General features: G+C 49.0%; 1 protein-coding gene across 1 annotated transcript in view; it reads right to left on the bottom strand.

Annotated features, from left to right (window-relative positions):
• Nucleotides 1–297: 297 nt before the first annotated feature.
• LOC127191175 (potassium voltage-gated channel subfamily H member 1) overlaps nucleotides 298–20,932 on the bottom strand; it is a 129,705-nt gene continuing 109,070 nt past the window's right edge. The window contains exon 7 of the mRNA XM_051148380.1: nucleotides 298–750. Within this exon, the coding sequence (XP_051004337.1) occupies nucleotides 313–750 (438 nt within the window). The 3' untranslated portion in view covers nucleotides 298–312. The remainder of the gene's footprint in view (nucleotides 751–20,932) is intronic.

Genomic DNA, 20,932 nt, shown 5'->3' with positions numbered 1-20,932 from the left:
AAGGCTGAGATTGCTTGCATGCTCCACCACACCAGTTTACACACGGCTCGGAACCGAACTCAGGGATATCTGCATGCTAGGCCAGCACTTCGCTAATCGAGTTACATCCCCACTCCTCCCTCACACTTCTTAAATTTGTTTTTCAACCAGCATGAGCTGAGTTAGAGACCAGGAAAACCATAAAGCTAGTCTTCAGGGGAAAACATGTTTGTTGGTCATTTTAAGCAGCCATTCCTTGGTCCTGCAAGTAAAGAGCCCGGGCCCCATTTCCAGCCTGACCCTCAGGCAAGTTCCCAGCCCAGCCTGCGTGTCCTACTCACAGCCGATCATCATGATGGCCACCGCGAAGATCTTCTCGATGTCTGTGGATGGGGCGATGTTCCCAAAGCCCACGCTGGTGAGACTGGTCATGGTGAAGTACAGCGAGGAGATGTAGACGGAGTTCTTGCTCGGCCCGCCTTCCCACTTCCCCGAGCCGGACCCATTAAACTGGTACGGAGTGCCGATGTCCATCGCCAGCTGGTAGAGCCAGCTGTTGTTGCGGATCGTCTTGGTGTCTTCATCAAAGATCTCATAGTCCCCAATGCTGTACCAGATGCAGGCCATCCAGTGGGCAGCCAGCCCGAACACACACACCAGCAAGACCAGGACCGCAGCTCCATACTCGATGTAATGGTCCAGCTTGCGGGCCACTCGCCCAAGACGGAGCAGCCGCACAACCTTCAGAGAACTGAACAGGCTGCTGATGCCCTGGAAGGGGATGGACAAAGATTCAGCGAGAGGGAACAAATCGAATGCTCAGTCCCTCAGCCCCACCACTGCCATTAGTTTAAGCTGTGTATGTTTCCACGACATGCAATATTATACAACCCTTTGAAAAACCCAAAATTGGAATCATTTTTTGAAAACGTCTGTTTAATTTTTATGTGTATGAGTGTTTTATCTGCAGCTACGTATGTGCACCATGCACTTGCCCGGTGCCTGTGGAGGCTAGAGGGAGTGTCAGGTCCCCTGGAACTGGAGTTAGGAGCAATTGCAAACTGCCCAATGCATGATGGGAACCAGACCTGTATCCCCTGCAAGAGCATAAGAGCTCTTAACTGTGAAGCCATCTCTTCCGTCCTTCAAAATTAGAATTCTATCCCATGTATGGAATAGAAATTTCTATTTAGTGTTTCTTACTTGATTTAAAAAATAAACAAAACAAGTAGAGTTATTACAGATGAGAATATATATGCATCTTTCCATACCACTAGTTATTTTTTTAAACTTTCAAGGGTTGTATAATATTTCATATTACACAATATGAAACATTTGAGTTGTATCATATTTATTTCATGTGGCAATGAATTATGTAACCACACTGCATTGCACATAAGCAAATAAATATGTGTGCATTAAAAAGCAATCGGGAGCCACAGGCTGTTTTTGTTCTATTTTTACCTATTTGGTTATAATTGTATATATTTACCTAATATCTGTCATTATCAGTACTTTAATAATTAGGAAAAAACATATTTTAAATTAAAGCTAATTAAGAAATGGCTAAGGGGCCAAGCATGGTGGTACACACCTTTAATCTCAGCACCAGCTAAGACTGGAGTTGGAGGCCAGCCTGGTCAACATAGTGAGTTCCAGACCAGCCAAGGTTACATAGTAAGACTGTACCTCAAACAGACAAATAAACAAGAAAAAGAGAAAGGAAGAAAAAAAGCAAGAAAGAGAAAGAAAAACAAAAAGGGCTAGAAGAATAAAGAGATGAGTTTCTGTTGGGAGGGGCACTGTTTCTGAGGCTGGAGGTATATACTGTTGGACACTGAACACACAGAGGCATAACACAGACGCACACACAGACATGCACACACACAGACACACAGACATAAATACACAATCAGACACACAGATACACACTCACCACAGACACACACAGACATGCACACACATTCACACAGAGACACACATACATACACACACACTCACAGACACACACACACTCACACACACAGAGATACACAGACAGATATACACAATTATAGACACACAGATACACACTCATGCACAGACATGTACACACACACACACATACACACACACAGACACAAACACACAAATACACACCCAAAAACACACGGGCAGCAAAGAAACTGAACAAAAGCCCTGTGGTATATAAGGCACACACATGTGCATTTGGACCCTTCAGTGACCTCTCTGTCCTCTTGTGTAAACAAGGAGGGGATGGAGCAGAGCACCCTCTACTCCTCCACAAATCCTAACCTACTGGCTCTCATCACTCCGGCAGTGGCTCCAAACCTACCATAAATGTCACAGCACTTAGCCCCCTCCCACACCGAATCGGAAATGATTCTAAGATGTGTGCAGTGGGAATTAGCTTTTCTTGCTTCCCCTAAAAACAAACTAGAAAGCGAACACCACAGACAAGCTTCACTGTTAAGGCTATGTCAGCCTTCACCTAGTGAGAACCCAAGGAAAAAAGCTGCCCTTCACTGTGGGGTTGCATGGCCCCCCATGTTCCAACCGCTCAGCCTAGGCTGTCTCTATGCCTGCAGGACTCTCACCCTGTACCCTGCCCCACCCCAGGGGCCACTTGAGCTCCCTGAGGCCTGTGTAAGGAGTCACTCTGGGCTCAGGTCCTCTTCATGGGTGTATCGCTAACCTGCATTTTTCAGGCTCTTTCCATCTACACGGTCCCTGGAACTAGTTTCCATCAGTCAGGTGTGAGGTAAACAGTTGTCTCTTCCAGGGACGCTGTGCTTTCTCTTTTTCCTGTCCTGTCCTCCAGGTAAGCCTGCATGATCGTGACGCTATGCCCTGGGGATGGCAGACCTACAGACAGACAAGCCTGGGGCCCTGAAGTGCTGTGCAGATGCTCAACCCAAGTTCACCTGAGTTCTACCTCAGAGATAATGAAGAGATTCCAAAAACGAGTCACTGGAGCGTGTTTACCGTTCCTACCAACTCCAGAGTCCTGTCCAAGCCGAGCACAAAGGATGCTGTGCTAAGGTGAGGGCAGGAGAAGTGAGATCTATCGCCTTCTCAGAAAAACAAAGCAAGGCCAAGCATATAGCTCGATGGCAGAGGGCTTGCCAGCTCGTGCGGAGCCCCGCTCAATTCCCCGCACCAGAAAGTAAATAAATAACAGAACAAATAAACAGGCTCCACAGTCATAGAACCTGCGCCCTCATACTTAGATGCAGCCAGCTGACAAGGTAAGGGGACATCTCTCTCTGTGCCCTAACCAAGGGTAACCAACCTCCCCACTGCAGAGAACAGCAGCTGCAGCTGCCCTGAAGGAGATATTTTGGGAGGCAAAGGAGTCTTTGGAATGAGTCAGAAACCAAACACCATGTATGGAGCCACCCACGTGCCACCTCCTCCTGAGGGTCCCTGAAACCAGTTTAAAGAAAAGCTTGCTTTCCAGTGTGGAACTACCTTCTCAGTTTTCCTGGTTCGTATTCAGCTGAGAACACCCCTTGGCCATGCAGAAGCACCCACAGGTGGTCTGCCTCTCCTGGGCCTTTCCTTCTGCCATTCGTGTGCCTCCGATGCACCGGTCCACCGCAGGCATCCTCGAGACCGTGCGTGGGCTGCACCTCCTTCCTCGTCCCTCAGCCTCCCCCTCACAATGGCCACCATGATACACTCGCTCACCACGCAGAGGCCACGCTGTCCTCTAGCCATACACTCCCGATAGCTGACACATCCACATGGTAAACAGACACACATGTGCCTCTCAGCCCACAAGGCCTGGCCTATATATATAAGCAGCCATCTGGTGGTCTCACAGTCCCTTCTGACTTGTCCCTGACTCCACCACAAGGCCTCTGTGATGATCCTGAAGTCAGAGCCCATCCCCAACTACTCCTCAGTGCCCTGTGTCCATTTCCTCTTGAGCGATCTCCTGTGTGGTAAGGTTCTCACTTCCCAAAACGTCAACAGGAAGTGCATCTTCCTAAATACTGAAGTCACCTGTCATGCATGTTAGAAGCAGGTTGAATGGTGTCACCCTACCCAATTTTGGAATCTAAGAAACCACCCCAAGTCTGGAGCACAGTGCATGCTCAGAAGGAGTCTGAGAGGCTCCTAATGTCTTGGAGGTTAGAGCATGCTTGCTTTCTCTTCCTCTCTTTGAGGAGGGTCTGGACCTCACTGCTGTCTCTCTGCACTGCACCGTGACATGCCATTGCTCAGTGATTGTGTGAATATGAGCAGCTGGAATCCTTGCTGCTCAAAAGCAATTCAAGCTGGTGGTTTGGTTCTCCCCACACCCCTACTTTCCTGAAGTTCAGTAATGAGCTAAATAAAACAGGGCCTTCAAACAGCTTTGTTATCTAAGGACACTGACACACGGCAGGGCGTGTGCTGGAGAGGCAGGCTTTCCCAGAGACCCCTGGCAGCAGAAAACCACCCCCACGCTGCAAGTAGTTTCCGGGACGCTTTATGGGAATCTTGACATTAGGAAAAGCCAGGAGTTTCTGGGCGGCCCAACATGGACAGAGGAGCAAGAGTAGGAGCAACTGAGCTTCATCCCTGACGGGCAGGAGGCAGACTCTGGAGACCTCCCAGGCGCCTCTGTGATGTCACTGATGAATACGGATTGAGATGGACTCACTGTGTGCAAGTTTTCAAGTTGTACTTAAATGAACAGCCCAAGCAAACCATTCGCTTGGATTTGCTTTACCTTGCCTTGCGTGTGTATTGGGGGGGGGGGGAGTATTCACGTGTGTGTGGTGGGCGCATGTTGAGACCAGAAGAGGAGATCAAGGTGTCCTCCTCGGCCACTTCCCACTGTATTCCTTTGAGGCTGCATCTCTTACTGCCGCTGGAGCGAGACTAGCAGCCCCAGGGATCCTCCTGTGCTGGGGTTACAAGTGCACACAGCCAAACCTGGTCTTCTTAATGTGCGTGCTGGGATCTGAACTCAGGTCCTTGTGTTTGTGCAGCAACAGCCCCTCTTACCCGCTGAGCCATCTCTCCAGCCCCTGTCTCCTCACCCAACTACATTCACCAAGCCTCTGCTTGATAATGTTTTTCTGCCACAGACACAGCAGGTGACAGTGCATCACTGAAATGCTGTGTTTTTGGATAGTCCCATCAGACTCCCAGCTCTGCACGGGAACACAGTGGCAGTATGGCAAATTAGAAATATAAAATATTTTTGTTATCTTCTTCCACCCTCACTGCTCAGGAGGCCCCTTCTCCGATGGCCGCCTCTAGCCTGTGTTTCTCCACCTTCATGTGGTGAGAAGGTCTAGAATTTGGCACCTTGCTCGCCTGGCTCTCTATTGGCACTGAGGCTCCCTGTTATTCCCCCTCACACACACACTCTGAAGCTCCACACTTGCATCTTTCCAAACAAGAGTGACTTAGCTTTCAAACCAACAGTTGCTGCCTCCTTCCAGGCTACGGTGCCCTCCTCCCGGCCCCGTGAACGGCATCTCACTCATTCTTCAAACAGTTCTGAGGGCATGGGAGGAGTTTCAGACAGAGCAGGTCAACACTCATCAGTCCACACACCGCAGCCATCCTTTCACTTTTTTTTTTCCCTTGAGACAGAATCTCTCTCACAAGATGTCCAGGCTGGCCTTGAACTTATTCTGCAGGTCAGAGAAGCCTACAACTTGGAATCCTTCTGCCTCAGTCTTCCAAGTAGACAGGATGAGAGGTCTGTACCACACTAAGCCCAACACCTGCCAATGGAGACTTACTCACAATTCACTCCCTGGTGACAGACTAGTAACAAGCTAGATCCAGTCGTCCTCCTAGACTTTTAATTAAGAGAGACAGATAATTGGATAAACTCTAAAGTAAGAGCTGCTATGTGACAGTATGACAATAAATCAGGCAAGATGCAAGCACGGAAGTACCAAGAAGGGGGCGAGCCAATGTCACAGAGTCTGTGGCACCAAGGCAAGGGCGCAGGGGAGACAAGCCTGTGAGCCATGAGAAGGTCTAAGAAAAACAAGATCCAGACAGAAGTAAGGGCAGGAACAAAGCACCCTGAGGTGTGACAGCCACGTCACACGCTATTGCTCTGCCATAGATGGACATGTCCTTGAGGTCTGGAAGGACACTGCCACGGAGACAAGTGATTTCCTCTGTTAGCCCTCCAGGCCCTGAGGACATCAGAGGTACCATCTCACTGGATTCTGTGACCTTCTGAGGTGAGTTCATCAACCTTGACAGATGAAGACGTGAGTGCACAGGTAGTGACCAGCACCACAGACTGCGTCTTCAGTCTCCTCTCTTCAGAGCCCTAGCTCCTCACAGAGGCTCTGTAGTGTCTACTGTTCGGAAACCTACACCGTGATGAGAGTGAGCAAAGGGATCTGCTAACTGTGATGTTAATGCAGGGTGGCGAGTTGCTACATTGAGGGGTGTTCAAAGTTCCTGTCTGGGCGTGTCTAAGTGTTTTCAGAGAAGATGGGCAGGTGAGCCAATGAACTGAGTGACCAAGACCTGCTCAGACTCTGGGCAGCACCAACCAAAAGACTAAAGAACTGAGTGATTAAAAACAAACAGGAACAGAGGAGGGCTATGTTCTTTCCTCTAGCCGTTCCTTCCCAAGCTGGTGTGCTGCCTGATGCCACTTTGAGGCCTTTGACTCAGATGTGCACAAAGGGCCCTGGGTCTCAGGCAGGCCTTTGGTTTCTTCCCGAGGGAGCTGGGGTTATACCTTGGCTCTCTCTTAAGACTTCTGACCTCTTGGATGACGCCATACACTAGCTTTCCTGGTTCTGCAGCTTGTAGGCATCCACTCAGTCCCTGTGATCATGTGAGTCAGCCTGACACAACTCATCCTTGTACGTGCGTGTGTGAGTTTGCACATGTGCGTGTGTGCGCGCCTGTATTTATGTTTACACACATACATGACTTTTTCACTAGAGGGCACTCTCTCCTCAACCCTCCCTCTGGTCTCATGGAGCAGAGGCTGGCCTTGAACTCTATATGCAGTCAAGGATGACCTTGAACTCCTGATCTCTTGCCTCTACCTCCCAAGTGCTGGACACTGGGCATGCTGCAGCACACCCATTGATACAATGCTGGCAAGGGGACCCAAGACCTCACGCATGCTAAGCAAGCATGAGCCGCATACACCAGCCCCCACTGACTCTCCTCTGGGGATGTCTGCCTAATATGAAATTTTACTACTTTATTAACAAAAATTGCTTGTGTGTTGTCTTTTAAAAAAAGAAAAAAGAAAAGATGAATTCAAGAATATTCGGTGAAACCACCACACTCTGAGAACTCAGAGCCATTTCTGTTGATCATAGAGTAAATTGGTTTTACCAGGTTTCATTGGAAGTTTCTCTCTGAAGCTGAAATTTAATTTTCCTTCCCTTCCTCATCTCAACATTATCCTCAGCCATGTTTAATTCAACCCATTATTTCCTGAAACCTGGGACAGGAAGACATACCCTGGACTGAGAAGTGACAGAGAAAGCAAGGACAGACCAGTCCCCTGCCCTCACTCTGCCCTCACTCAGTCAAGCCCAGGGCAAACAGAACGCAAGCTGCATAGGGGCAAACTATAACTGCTCTGAGTCAACATGAGGCGGGAGACTGCACAAGGGATTCTCCTGGCTCCATTAGCAGGTCTGTCGGCCATATTTTGGGAAAAGATGTGAGCCCAAGGGGAGCTTTTTACCCAAAAACGGGGCTGGCTGCACCCTTCTATTTGTTTCATCCACTAATCCTGTCAAAACAGCACATCTGCAGCTCTACAGAAAACAGCCATTGGGGGAAGTGAGAAATCAGTGCTTTAACTGGGGACTCTGTGCACTTAGACGCGTGAAGCAAATGGCGCGCACCCTAGGGAATTTATACTACCAAGCTTCCCTTTTGGGGACGCTGGAAATAAACTTTGTCATTGACCAAAAACACCCAAAGCGGAAGAGACAGAAACTATGGTTTTGTCTAGTAACATGTCTGTTGATCAGAATACTAAATTCTGCTTTCTTCTTCCACGGAAGGCAGACATACCCAAGTAGCCTAGGATGTTTTTTCTTCATCTTGTCAAAGGAAGCAGCAGGGCCACACTGTGCCCCGAAGCCTGGATGTCACAGCAGTGTTAACTAAGATTTTAATTTTAATGCAATTTAAAATCTCAGGGTTAACACAGGTCAGAGTCTGGTGCTGGGGGAAAAGCCAGGTGACTTCCCTAGAAGACACAGCCAACAGCACAGGACTGTGACCTGAGGCAAATGCTTGTCCTTATCACTCCTCTGGCTAGAGCTCTTTATACAAAACAGTCCTTCATCCAGAAAGCATCTTTCCAGGAAGCACCTAAGAGGCATGGGACACTCCCTGCATGGCCTCCTTACATCTAAAGGTCTCACACATGCCCTGTTGGAGCATGAGCCACTCCAGCCAGTCTCATCCTGACCAAAGATGAAGATGCAGAAAGGCAGGATCCCCAAAACAGATGGCCTCCTGCCAAGTTCCAGGAACCTGTGGCACAGTGGGGGATGGGCAGTGAAGAGGAGGACTCAGGCAGCTGGTTAAGACCAGTGAATGGTTAGCTGGCAGGTAAGGCAGGAGTACGGTACTGCCAAGAGCAAGCCAGCAGCCTGAACCCCTGGGTTGTATCTGTGACGGCTCAGCTGAGATGTCAGGCTAAAATGAAGACATTCTAGAAACACCCTGTGTCCCTTCCTTGGCTATCAGTCTATTGATGCAGCCCCCAGGAAAAGAAGTCCATAGGGATAGGCTAAAGCCCTCTGAGGGCTGAGTCCCTGTCCTGGAGTGAGCCTGGGCCTGTGGAGGCTGCCTCTGAGGGTGAGTCTCTGTCCTGACAGTGAGCCTGGGCCTGTGGAGGCTGCCTCTGAGGGTGAGTCCCTGTCCTGACAGTGAGCCTGGGCCTGTAGAGGCTGCCTCTGAGGATGAGTCCCTGTCCTGGAGTGAGCCTGGGCCTGTGGAGGCTGCCTCTGAGGGCTGAGTCCCTGTCCTGACAGTGAGCCTGGGCCTGTGGAGGCTGCCTCTGAGGATGAGTCCCTGTCCTGGAGTGAGCCTGGGCCTGTGGAGGCTGCCTCTGAGGGCTGAGCCCCTGTCCTGACAGTGAGCCTGGGCCTGTGGAGGCTGCCTCTGAGGGTGAGTTCCTGTCCTGACAGTGAGCCTGGGCCTGTGGAGGCTGCCTCTGAGGGTGAGTCCCTGTCCTGACAGTGAACCTGGGCCTGTGGAGGCTGCCTCTGAGGGTGAGTCCCTGTCCTGACAGTGAACCTGGGCCTGTGGAGGCTGCCTCTGAGGGTGAGTCCCTGTCCTGACAGTGAGCCTGGGTCTGTGGAGGCTGCCTCTGAGGGTGAGTGCCTGTCCTGGAGTGAGCTTGGGCTGTGGAGGCTGCCTCTGAGGGTGAGTCCCTGTCCTGACAGTGAACCTAGGCCTGTGGAGGCTGCCTCTGAGAGTGAGTCCCTGTCCTGGAGTGAGCCTGGGTCTGTGGAGGCTGCCTCTGAGGGCTGAGTCCCTGTCCTGACAGTGAGCCTGGGTCTGTGGAGGCTGCCTCTGAGGGTGAGTCCCTGTCCTGGAGTGAGCTTGGGCTGTGGAGGCTGCCTCTGAGGGTGAGTCCCTGTCCTGACAGTGAACCTGGGCCTGTGGAGGCTGCCTCTGAGGGTGAGTCCCTGTCCTGGAGTGAGCCTGGGTCTGTGGAGGCTGCCTCTGAGGGTGAGTTCCTGTCCTGACAGTGAGTCTGGGCCTGTGGAGGCCGCCTCTGAGGCTGTGTCCCTGTCCTGACAGTGAGCCTGGGTCCGTGGAGGCTGCCTCTGAGGCTGAGTCCCTGTCCTGGAGTGAGCTTCACGTACAGCTCAGGCTCACCCCATCCACACTGATGAGTCACTGCTGAAAAGCAAAGCCCATATCCACATCATCCCTTCAAAAAATAAAATAAAATATGAGCAGCCCCTCAGATGATGTTCTCTTCATCATAAAGGACAGCCTAAGAGAAGCCTCCTGTCCAACATGGAGAAGTTGTTTACTGAAGATTTGCACTGGCCTGCGATGATGACTCAGAGGTTAAAGTGCTTACAGCAAAGGTGAGAACAGGGTGTCAGATCCCCAAAACTCATATAAAATCCAGGTGGGTATCAGATCTCAAACCTGAGACAAATGACTGAGGTACCTGTTTACTTATCAAAGCAGACACGGCCACCAGGTTCTCCCTGCACCCCCCAGTCCCTACCTGTTACATGTTATGACTGGCATACCCACCTCCTTCCCTAAACTGTAATAGCTAAGGGGCTGCGCTTCCCTTCTCTCAGCTGCCACACACACACACACACACATACACACACACAAACAAGAACATACATACATACATACATACCCCACACATACTGCACACACACAGAAAGATAAGAAAATGTTAAAATAAGGCTTGTGCTAACTTGGGGAAAGACTGCGCAGTTATCAACAAGGACCACAGAGGAAGGACTTGGTTCAGAAACCATGGCTTTGTGCAGGCTCTCTGTGGGGTCCCCGCATAGGGCTTAATCGCTAGCTATGTGAGTTCATGAAATGAGTGTTCCCTCCTCTCATGTGGGTGGTTGTGATAATAAACCAAGATTATGGTTATAAAGAATTTTTTTTTTACATTTCAAAGCACGATCAAATACAAGCTCATTAAAATTATAATTACAGTGACTGTTACAGAAAAGAGTTTATGGCTCAGTGAGATGCTCTGTATATAAAGTGTGTACAGCTACATAAATTATGTGTGCATTTTAGCTAAAGACTGGAATGAAATGGGAAAAAATGAAAAATCGTTGTGTTAGGGCAGGGTTCAGAAGCATCATCCGTGGAGAGCCAAATGCTCCGAATCTCCAGCCTCCGTGACCGCACACACTTTGCAGCATCCCCACTCAGCCTTTAGGGCCCCAGAGCAACTGCAGTAGGAACAGAAACAAGGGGGTGTGCCTCCATCCTCATAAGCTTCATCTATAAACACTGGAATTTGAATTTTGTATAATTTTCTAATATCACAAAGTAGTGTTTTTTCTTTTTGAGTTTATTAAACTCTTTAAAGTGTGAAGCTCCATTCTTAGCTCCTGGGCTACACAAGAACAAGCTCAGATCAGCCGTGGTCTACAGGCCCTAGAGGCCACAGCTGGTCTACAGGCCACAGCTGGCTGACCCCTCAGCTAGGGACACGTGCAATGCACAATCTTTAACGCTATAGTGTACTTTGGGTATTTAGACAGAGAGAAGATAGCATGAGTTCTCCTGGGACTGCTAGAGCCACTGACAGCTGACCATGCTCAGATTCAAGCAGTTAGCTGGGCTACATCACAGACACACACACACACGCACATACACACACATGTATGTACATATGCACACACACTCACACACACATGCTCACTCTCACACACTCACACACACACTCACACATACACACACAACACACACATATGTATGTACATATGCACACACACACACACACACACACACACAATGGTTTCCTCCTTTACATCCTCTTCTGAGGCCTCATTCTTCACAGCCCACACCTTTCTGCTTTTCCTCACAACCAAACCCTGAGCCTCCTTCCTCCATGGTGCCTTCCACCACTGACTTCAGCCTGTAGGTTGCCAGTAGGTTATGCAATTCAAATGTAAGGATGTGATCTTTTAACACAGGCCTCCTCGCTAACAGATCCCAGGGCAGCGTCTTCCTGCCCAGAGACAGCACGATCAGGGCTGGTTTAGCGCCTCCTAGAGGCTGAGAGCAGCACTCCAGCTTAAAAGGTTAACCAAGCAACCAGAGAGCAGGGTATTCAGACAGGGGAGGGCAAAGAGGACCTCCTAAAATTCTGACATGTCTGCACTCTCAGCAGCTCTGCCGCAGCTAGGTCCATTGCCAGGGGCAAGGTTTACTGGTGGTCATTATTCTAGAACATTCCAAGCTGCTACTATTCTGTTCACAAAACCACTTACTACAGTGGCAGGCCTTAGCGGACATTACGAGATAACATTCTACAGAGATGCTGTGAACCATTGGGGTGGGTATGAGTGTGATTTTAAACAAGGAAGACTGGCAAACAGCAACCCAGCCATGTGGAACCTGCTCTAATGAAAACACAGCATGCTTCTGAAACCAGCGGCCAATGAGGAGAGGGCTGCAGAGCCACAGAGCCACAGAGCCACAAGAACAGAAAGATGCCCCACTACAAGGAGCTCTTGTAGCCCCTCTGAGTGCCACCTACTGCTCAGGAGAAGGCAGGGCCTGCGCCATAGCGCAAGAGCAAGTGTGTCCTTGTTGCCTTCCATCCCCCCCCCACCCCCCATGGCCCTCACCTACCCAGAATTTGCATGACAAACACCAGGTTACATTATCTGCACGCAGTTTTGTCATGACAGTCACTACACAAGTAGGAACCTTTGTCCTTTTAATAAAGACATAAAAACACACATGGGAAACTCTGTATGCCAGATGCTGGGCCCCAGGATTCAAAGCTAAATCAAAGGATCTCCACTTTCACAGTACCTACCCTCTAGTGGGAGAAACCAAAAGAAACCATACAACACACACACACACGCACACACACACGCACACACACACACACACACACACTCAGAGAGAGAGACGGGGGTGGGGGTGGGGGAGAAGATCTTAAAAAGATACTAACTGAATGTACAAAGCTCTACCACAGAACATAATCAGATTAAATTAAGCTGAGGCATTCCTAATGAAGAAGAGGAAAGAGGTTTTCTAGAAAGTTCCAGCCTTCATGTGCAGCAAGACTAGAGTGAAACAGCCCTGGAATTCCAAAATCAGGGCAGTGGACGCTGCTCTGGGAGGTCTCAGGAGGTTCCCTGGGCAGACCTCTCAACACAGGGGTGCAGAGGGAATTAATGTGAGGCAGGGGAACCCGCACCTCTAACAACACTGAGAATGTGAGCAAACATGGCCGGCCAGGCTTGCCGAGCCCCAGCTCCGGCAGCGAGAGTGAGGTGGAGACAGGTTCCTGCACATGAGGAACATGCTCAGGACATCAGAGGCACTCGAACCTGCAGGAATTGGTACCACAGCGCAGAGCTGTTGTGGCGGGCTCCTCTGTAGCCAAGCTAACGGAAGCTATCAATCTACTCAAGGCCCGTGGGACTGTGTTTATGAAACTGCCTTGCAGAAACATTTCTTTCTAGTTTCCCTGGACATGGTTCTGAGGGTTAACAAGATAAGCTTTCTTCGGGAATGGAAAATACATTATCTGCCACAGGATAAAATCCAAGAGATTAATCTTTTTCTATAATACTGTCATTTTATTATAAGATCAAATCTTATGGTAGCTACCAACTATATAGCATGAATTTAAAAAAAAAAAAAAACCTGTGTTACTCAGGGCAAAGAGCAGCCCCTCACTAAAAAGAGAAGAGCTCTAAGACTGAGCTCCCTCACGGCACCGCCTTCAGTAACAGCCCTGTCTAGGACAGGTCTCTCCTTCCTGCTGCAGAAGCTCTTCCATCTTTGGAATTTAAGCCACCGGTCCCCATTTCCTCTAGTGTCCCTCTGTCGTCTCTCTCCCACTGGCCACCCAAGCGTCTTCCTGCGGGATGCTTTTTCAGTCATACCTATGAGACTCTGGCCCTGAAGACCTGGCTTTCCTTCTGTCTTTACTACGGCCCTGTCAGGAAGTGTCAGGACCTGTCCCTTCACAGGGCTGTATGAGTTCTCAGACCTCCACCCACTCATGCTTCATGCCAGCGCATGCGTGCACACTGCATGGTCCCTAACGTGGATGACATGACATGCGTCCTACATAAGCCCCACCCACCTGTCAGTCCACACAGCATGAGTGCACACTGCATGGTCCCTAACACAGATGACATGACGTGCGTCCTACGTAAGCCCCAGCCACCTGTCAGCCCACATGGCAAGTGCTCAGAGTCTGCACTGTGTGCCAGTCCTGACTGGCATTAGAAACAATGAACATTAAAACTGGCCGCTTTTTCTTCTTTCCCATAACTCGAAGTTTTCTCCTTTATTTCAAATAAACGACAGGTATAAACATACTATTCAAAGTCAAAGACAAGCTTAGTGCAGATACCAGGTCTACATAAAGTATGCATAGTGTATCCCATATCAAAGTGCACATCTGAAGCAAAGATTTGAAGAAGCCGTGACTCACAAGGCACCCTGCCCCAGTCCCACACAGAAAGAGGCCGAGAAGAACAGGAACCATATGTTAGGCAAACTCGGAACCCAGGAGCTGGCGGGTGAAGGGATGCCCTGAGATGGAATCTTCTCCAGGGCCTGCACCATCGCCCGCTCCCTCTGTGTGTAAGCGAGCCTCTCCCCCTTGCCCAGGCACAAACTACAGAAACCCTCACCAGCTGGCAGAAACTTCTCCACCAGCTGAGATGATCCGGCCCAGCTGGCACTACTCTTAGCATCACTCCACAGATCTCCTGATGGGGCCTCTAGGGTGAGAATTTGCTATCTCTGTAAGACATACTATGCCCATAGCTGTGTTTTCTTTAAAATGCTTTCTCCTATCTTCCTGGAAATTTCTTGAACCTTCCCTCTCTCCCAATGCCACAGTTCTCGTCTCCTCTGGCATAGACTACTGCGACAACATGGACTCCCCAGCTCAGACATAATTCCTTCTAATCAGATCTTCACAGAGGATTCCATGTCCTTCTAAAATCTGACCAGAATCCCATCTTCCCCCTGCATGCACTCCCCCAGTGCATCCTTTACTGTGCCTCCAAAGCCTCCCCTCCCTCTCTCCTCCTACTCGACTCTCTGGCCATGCTTCCTCTCACCTGGGAGCTTAAAGCTAGGATGCCATCTCTACCAGTGACGGTCCTTACTGCCAGACAGTGTATTCTGCTAAACATTACTACCTCATGTTCACCTGAGAGAGATTATTTTAAATACGCATGTTCTATGCCGGCACTGAGAGCACACTGCACAGTGTAAGGAGCAGGGTATCAGCAATCCTGACTCGTCTACCTGTGAGTCCTTTCCCAGGCTCCTCAGAGGCAGCTACAATGAGAAATCTTAGACGCCGAACATACTGAGGCAGAGCGATGACGTGTGTGCACAAACCCCATTGCCTGTGAAGTCTCTTCGCCCATCCACAACCTCCCACCTCACATCACCCACTCTCACCATCTCCTTCTTGGGAAAAACCTCAAAATGCTTTCTGCCACTGCGGGTCACAGGAGTTCAAATTTTTCTAGAACTCTGTATTAATGGAAATGTGCTGCATATGGCTTTTACTCAGGGAAAGTATTTTAAAGTGTGCGATGCTGTTAAAGGCTCCCAGGGTTCACCCTCTGTGTTGCTGGAAGAGAGGTAACTACTATACAAATAATTTGCCACCCCATTACCCTCAGAAGGGCTTGGGACTGTGCAGTTACATAAGGTCTGATAAGGCTGCTCTCGTGAGGCTGTGTCAGCCTTGAACCACCTGCAGTGTTCCCTCCGGCAAAGGAAATCCAGTGCCTGGGTAGCAGGCCTGTTGAACTTTTTCAGAAACTTCTAAACTGTTTCCAAAATGGCTGCTGTGGCAGGCCTTCCCACTGGTGAGCTAGGAGCCCACGTCCCCAGCAGCTTCCTCCACACAGGTCGTCAGTCTCCACACGTAGCTGCTCTTCCCCGTCTGCTGCGGCTGTCTTCAGTGGATGTGCCGGCTCTAAGCTCTTTCTTCACAGCCGTTAGCTTGTGACACCTTTGTGTGTGTCATCTGCCATGCTTGTATCTGACCAAATATCTTAGGGTTTTTGTCTTCTTGTTAGCTGGGCAGCTGAGGCCTTGTTGAGTTGTGAGAGCTGATTCCAGGCTTGGGATAAAATCCCCTACTAGACATGTGACTTGCTTGACATGCTCCCAGTGTCACTGTCCTCATAACAGAACCACTTCTCAAGTGCTTCCCCCATTCCAGTGCTTCCTCACTGGCAAAGTCCGCAAGTCTCCCAGCATGCATCTCACTGCGTAGTAGCCGCAGTGCAGGCATCTCTCGTACAGGGACTGCACACACCTAACAGGCTCCGTCTTTCCCTTGCTTCTGGGGCACACACATGCTGGAGAGCAGCCGCTGCCACCCTGTCTGCTATTGGAGCTGCTGTGTTGTGTTGGGTTTGGTTTTAGTTGATGGGGATGGATATTCCTCATGTGTATCTGTCACACTGTCCTCCTCCTTCATGCACCGTCTGACACCCTTTTGTAAGTGAAACCAGGGCAGTTTTAATGTAGCCCAGGTTTTCTCGAAGCACTGAGACCTAGTACATTCTGCTGATGTGTAGGTTGGCTTGGTTTGGAGACAGGGTCTCGCTATTCAGGCTAAACTGGAACTCACAAGGTCCCTGCCTCAGTAAGTGTTAGGGTTACCTCTGTGTGGTCTTCCAGCTAAAGCAGAATGCTTTGAGTGCTCCCCCAAATTATAAGCTGTTTGCACTAGCTGGGGGGCATTGTTCTGGGCTTTGAGAACTCTAGGCAACTCTCCTGCCAGCCTTTTTGCCAGTTCCTTCCTGGCCCCAGGTAGCCTCTTCTCCCCGTGGCCCTCCATGTCTGCAGGGCACCCAGACATCCTCTGTGTGGCTCTCGTCTTTCTGACGCTCTGCCCTAAGCCTCCTGGACGCTTGCACCATCTCCCCACATGGACACTGATACTCGCTGGAAGGCCTTACACAGTCGGAAGATGCTCTGCCGGTGGCAAGCCACACACACATACAGAGGCCCAGCACTTTCTTCACTCATAGGTCAGGATGTCTGCTCCCTGTTAACTCATTTTGGGCAGGGTCTCTCTCTCTCTCCCTCTGTCTCTCTCCTTTCCTCCCTCCCCCTTCCCTCTCTCCTCACCCTACCACCCCCATTGCTTACTCTTGAGTCCTAAGACCTTAATACACATTGCTTGCACAGTTTCCTAGCTCCAGACTTGGCTTGATGAGTTTTCGCTGAGCTGTGTTGCTGAGGTAACCAGCCTGCTGGTTCTGTCGGGTGGTGGCAGCCCACTGTGTGGTCACTCGTGCTGGTGGAGAGAACAAGGCCCTGTACATGGCTTATTAATGGAATTAGTTTGTCTGGCTATTATTTTGTGAAACTTCTTAAGGATGCTCTCTTGGCACCTGTCCTCAGTGCTTACAAATTTGCGAGCATATTTTCCCGGGTAACCTGCCTGCTCACGTTCCTCATGCTGTCCCTTCAGAATGGAGATTGTCATTTTAATTCTAAATTTTAATTTGATCAAATCAAACATTGCGATTTTCTCCTTTGGAATTGCCTTAGGGAATGCTGTGTATCTAAACCACATGTGGTTCAGCATCCTCTAAACTTTAAAGTTTTGTCTTTCATGCTTGTCAAGAATTTATCTGGCATTTTTATTTTTGTGTACGGTAAGAAATTATCCTTTAATGTCTGAGCATACACATGCCAGAAAGGCCTGCTGTGTGAGCCCTCCTTTTCACAGTAGCCGGCAATGCCACCCTTTCCTTTTTTGTGTGTCAGATGTTTTGAGACAGAACCTCTCAGGTAGTCCAGGCGGGCCTTAAAGTCTCTGCATAGCCAAGGGTGGCTGTGAGCTCCTGACCCTCCTGTCTCCCTCTCCCAGGTGCCAGGAGTACAGGTGTGCACCACCACACCTGGCAGGAATGCTCTGTCCCCACACAGCCACTTCATTCTGTGTGTGTGTGTGTCTGTCTGTCTGTCTGTCTGCCTGCCTGCCTGCCTGTCTGTCTGTCTGTCTCCCATCAGTCCATCCAGGTCTTTATCTGCATCAACAGCCTAGTACCTGCAAACCAAGCTTTCCTGAGAATTCCGATAAGTGCTAGAAGAAACTTTAATGTGTCATTTTTCTTCTTTTGCCTCCTCCTTCCCAGCCAGTACTCAGCATGCTGGCTCTTTTCCTTGCACTGTATCAGTTATGACTTCTAGTAAAATCCTAACTTTAAGCTGGGACAGTGAGCCTCACTGTCATCTTCCTATTTCATTTTATAAATCTTTCTAAAATATCCCTCATTAAAGTAACGTCTTCAGAGCTTTTGAGTACATATTATTCTTTATCAAACTAAAGGCGCCCTTCTATCCCAACTTGCTAAGGTTTTTTTTTTTTTTTTTAATTAAGGAAGGATATTGACTTTTAATAAAAAGGTTTTTCTGAATTTTGAGATAAGCATGCAGATTGTCTACTTTCATTTTTGCTTTAATAAATTAGATTTCTACATTTTACAATATTAAAACACTCACGCCTTACTGGAACAAGCTTGAGTCCTGCCACCTGGCCTCTGCGTTGCAGCATTCTTGGCCCCCTTGTTTGGTTATGGATTTCACCTGCTTGTCTTTCTACAGATAACCTGTGTACTTTGGGTTTTTGTTTGTTTGTTTGTTTGTTTGTTTGTTTTTTGAGCTAATTGGACTTAGAGCATGGATTTATACTGTGCCTTTTTAAAAAACGTTCTCTGAAAAAGTTCATTAAAAAACCACAGAGATGCTAGATAGGCCTCTGGGGAAACAACATCATCAACAGTGTCATCCAGCAGTAAACCCTGGACACTACAGTATCTGCCTGGGAAAGATGAGGGCACTGGTGCAGTGGTGGCATGACTGTTGAAGGGCAACCAAATGCACGGATTAGATCCAGGGTTTGCTCCACAGGGAGGAGTTTGTGACTGGCACTGGAAACCAAGGCTTAGGAAGTTGTAGGGCTTGCTAAGGACCTCTCATGATTGCTCAGCTAATAGATATGTCATCAAACTGCCTTCTAAACGCTTCTGTGTATGTCCATAGATTAGTTCTGCCAGAGAAGCATGGCAGCTAATGCAGAGACTCATGACTGGTCACGACACTCTTAAGTGTTCAGCCCAAACTGGGACATCTGTATCGCTCAACGCACGCAGCTCAGGAAACTGCAGAAGTGAGAACAGACAGACTGTAAGAGCTCGCGCATGAGGAGGAGCGTATGGAACGCTGCCTTCTGCATCTGACATGGCCACGGCAATCCTGGCTCACTATAGCTATGGACAAGATCAGGTCGGCAAGATCAGACGACACTCCAGCACACAATACTAATTCAACTTCATCAGTCACAAAGGGAAGAGATGGGGAAGGACGGATGTGAGAAAGGGTGTGTTCAGGAGTCTAGGAGGCGCTAGGGGTAAACAGGATCAAGATACACTGTATACACGTATGAGATTATCAAAGAATAAATGAATAAGATTTTTTAACACAAACTACTGTTACATATATTGTAGCCAGGTGCGGTGGCGCACACCTGCTATCCCAGCACTTGGGGAGGCAGAGGCAGGCAGACTGCTGTGAATTCAAGGCCAGCCTGGTCTACAAAGCAAGTCCGGGCCAGCCAAGGCTACAGCCAAATACATATAATGTTATATGATTACCTAGTCCTCATATTTTATTAGAAACATGTTAAACATGACTTATGAATCACTTTGGGTTTGGGTTTTTTTCTTTCGCTCTCTTTTTTTTCCAGTCTGTTTCCTCCTAGAAATCCCTTCCTTCTCCCCACACCACCACCAGCCCCCCTCTCTCTCTTCCGGTCTGAGTGTCTGCCTTAGTTTTGTCCTCCTGCTGTGTTTATCCCTCTCTTTTTTCCAGGAACAAGTTCAGCGAGATCTTATCCATCTGGGGAGCAAGTGTCAACGTCACTAATCTTGCCTTTCTATGTTTTAGCTTTCTGTAATTTCCGCATCCATCTTCCCTGTCTTCCCTCCGCAGCTTTAATTGCCCTGCTCCACAGCTGAAGGCTTATTTCATTATTTAAAGTCTTTATTCTCTGCTAAATAGAAGCGTTTTAGGTTTTACAACCACTGAAGTAATGGCCTGGTTCCATGAGGTTTTGTCTGAGGCATTTTCATGACGCCCAATGTCGCAGCCTTTTCTGGCTCCCATTATTAACTCTTCTGCACCCGTGTGTTACTTCCAGCATCACGTGCTTGAGTCAGCCCTAGAGAGCAGCCGTTAAATTTTCAGAGATATTTGGGGCTGATTGTTACACGTCATGATTAAAAATAACGTTATGTAAGCCTTAAACAGGCTTTGTCCAAACCCAAAGTAGTAGTTAACAACGGACATTACTTTCTACTGTGTTCTAGTCTAGGCCATCCACGTGCGAGGTTGTTCCCAGCTATGTGTGGTTGGTGCTCCCCTTACATAAGCATGTTTGTGTGCTCCCAGGCTGGTGCTCAGGGAAGCCCTGTGGGGAGGCTGGAGTCAGGGACAGGAGAAGATGCTAGGCTTTGGTTTAGAAAATTCTGGAAATAAGGACAGGTTTTTTTTTCTCTTGGAGAGTCCATTTCTTCTCTAGCACAGGCTATTTCATGGTTTGGAAGAGCTTCTAAAGTGTTCCACGTTTTCGACAGACCTCACGTGCATCCAGTCCATCAACAAACACACACAAGGGATCTTTGAGGGCCAAGGGAAGGTACTGAAATGACACTACAGCCTTTAAAGGTCACTTGGGTGCCGGACTGTGACCTTGCTGGCACACAGATATAGATGCTTTGGCGGGCCATGCTTCTAACACAACTTCAAAGCAGCTTTCCCCTTCTATCTACTTATTTTTCCCAAAACACTGCCCACAAGTTCTAATAATAACACAGAGCTGTGTTTCCTGGATTACAAAGCACTTTCCTACACAAGAGGGCTCTTAATCCTTAAAAAGACCCCCTCCCCCACCCCCACCCCCACCCCCTAGGTGGCAGAGGGGCCTCAGACTGTGGGGTCTAGGGTGCCTCAGTTACTCTCAGCTCTTGCCAACTTGAGAGCCCATTCGCCTGCTCCACCTCTGTGGTCCAGGCTGAGACGTTTGCACCTTTCTGTCGGTTGGTCTGGTCTCAGGGGAAGCCTCAGTACCCCCTAACGAGTTCAGCTGCCCTCAAGTTACCCTTTGGATGACTTATTTATGCACCGGGAGAAAAGAAAAGATGAAATCTTGCTTTTAACAAAGAAGCTGTCAAAACTGGCAAGC

Source organism: Acomys russatus, chromosome 6 (assembly GCF_903995435.1).
Source record: "Acomys russatus chromosome 6, mAcoRus1.1, whole genome shotgun sequence".
In the NCBI taxonomy this organism is placed as follows: Eukaryota; Metazoa; Chordata; class Mammalia; order Rodentia; family Muridae; genus Acomys; species Acomys russatus.
The sequence above is the reverse complement of the archived record's forward strand: the minus strand, read 5'-3'. Positions and strand labels throughout refer to the sequence as shown.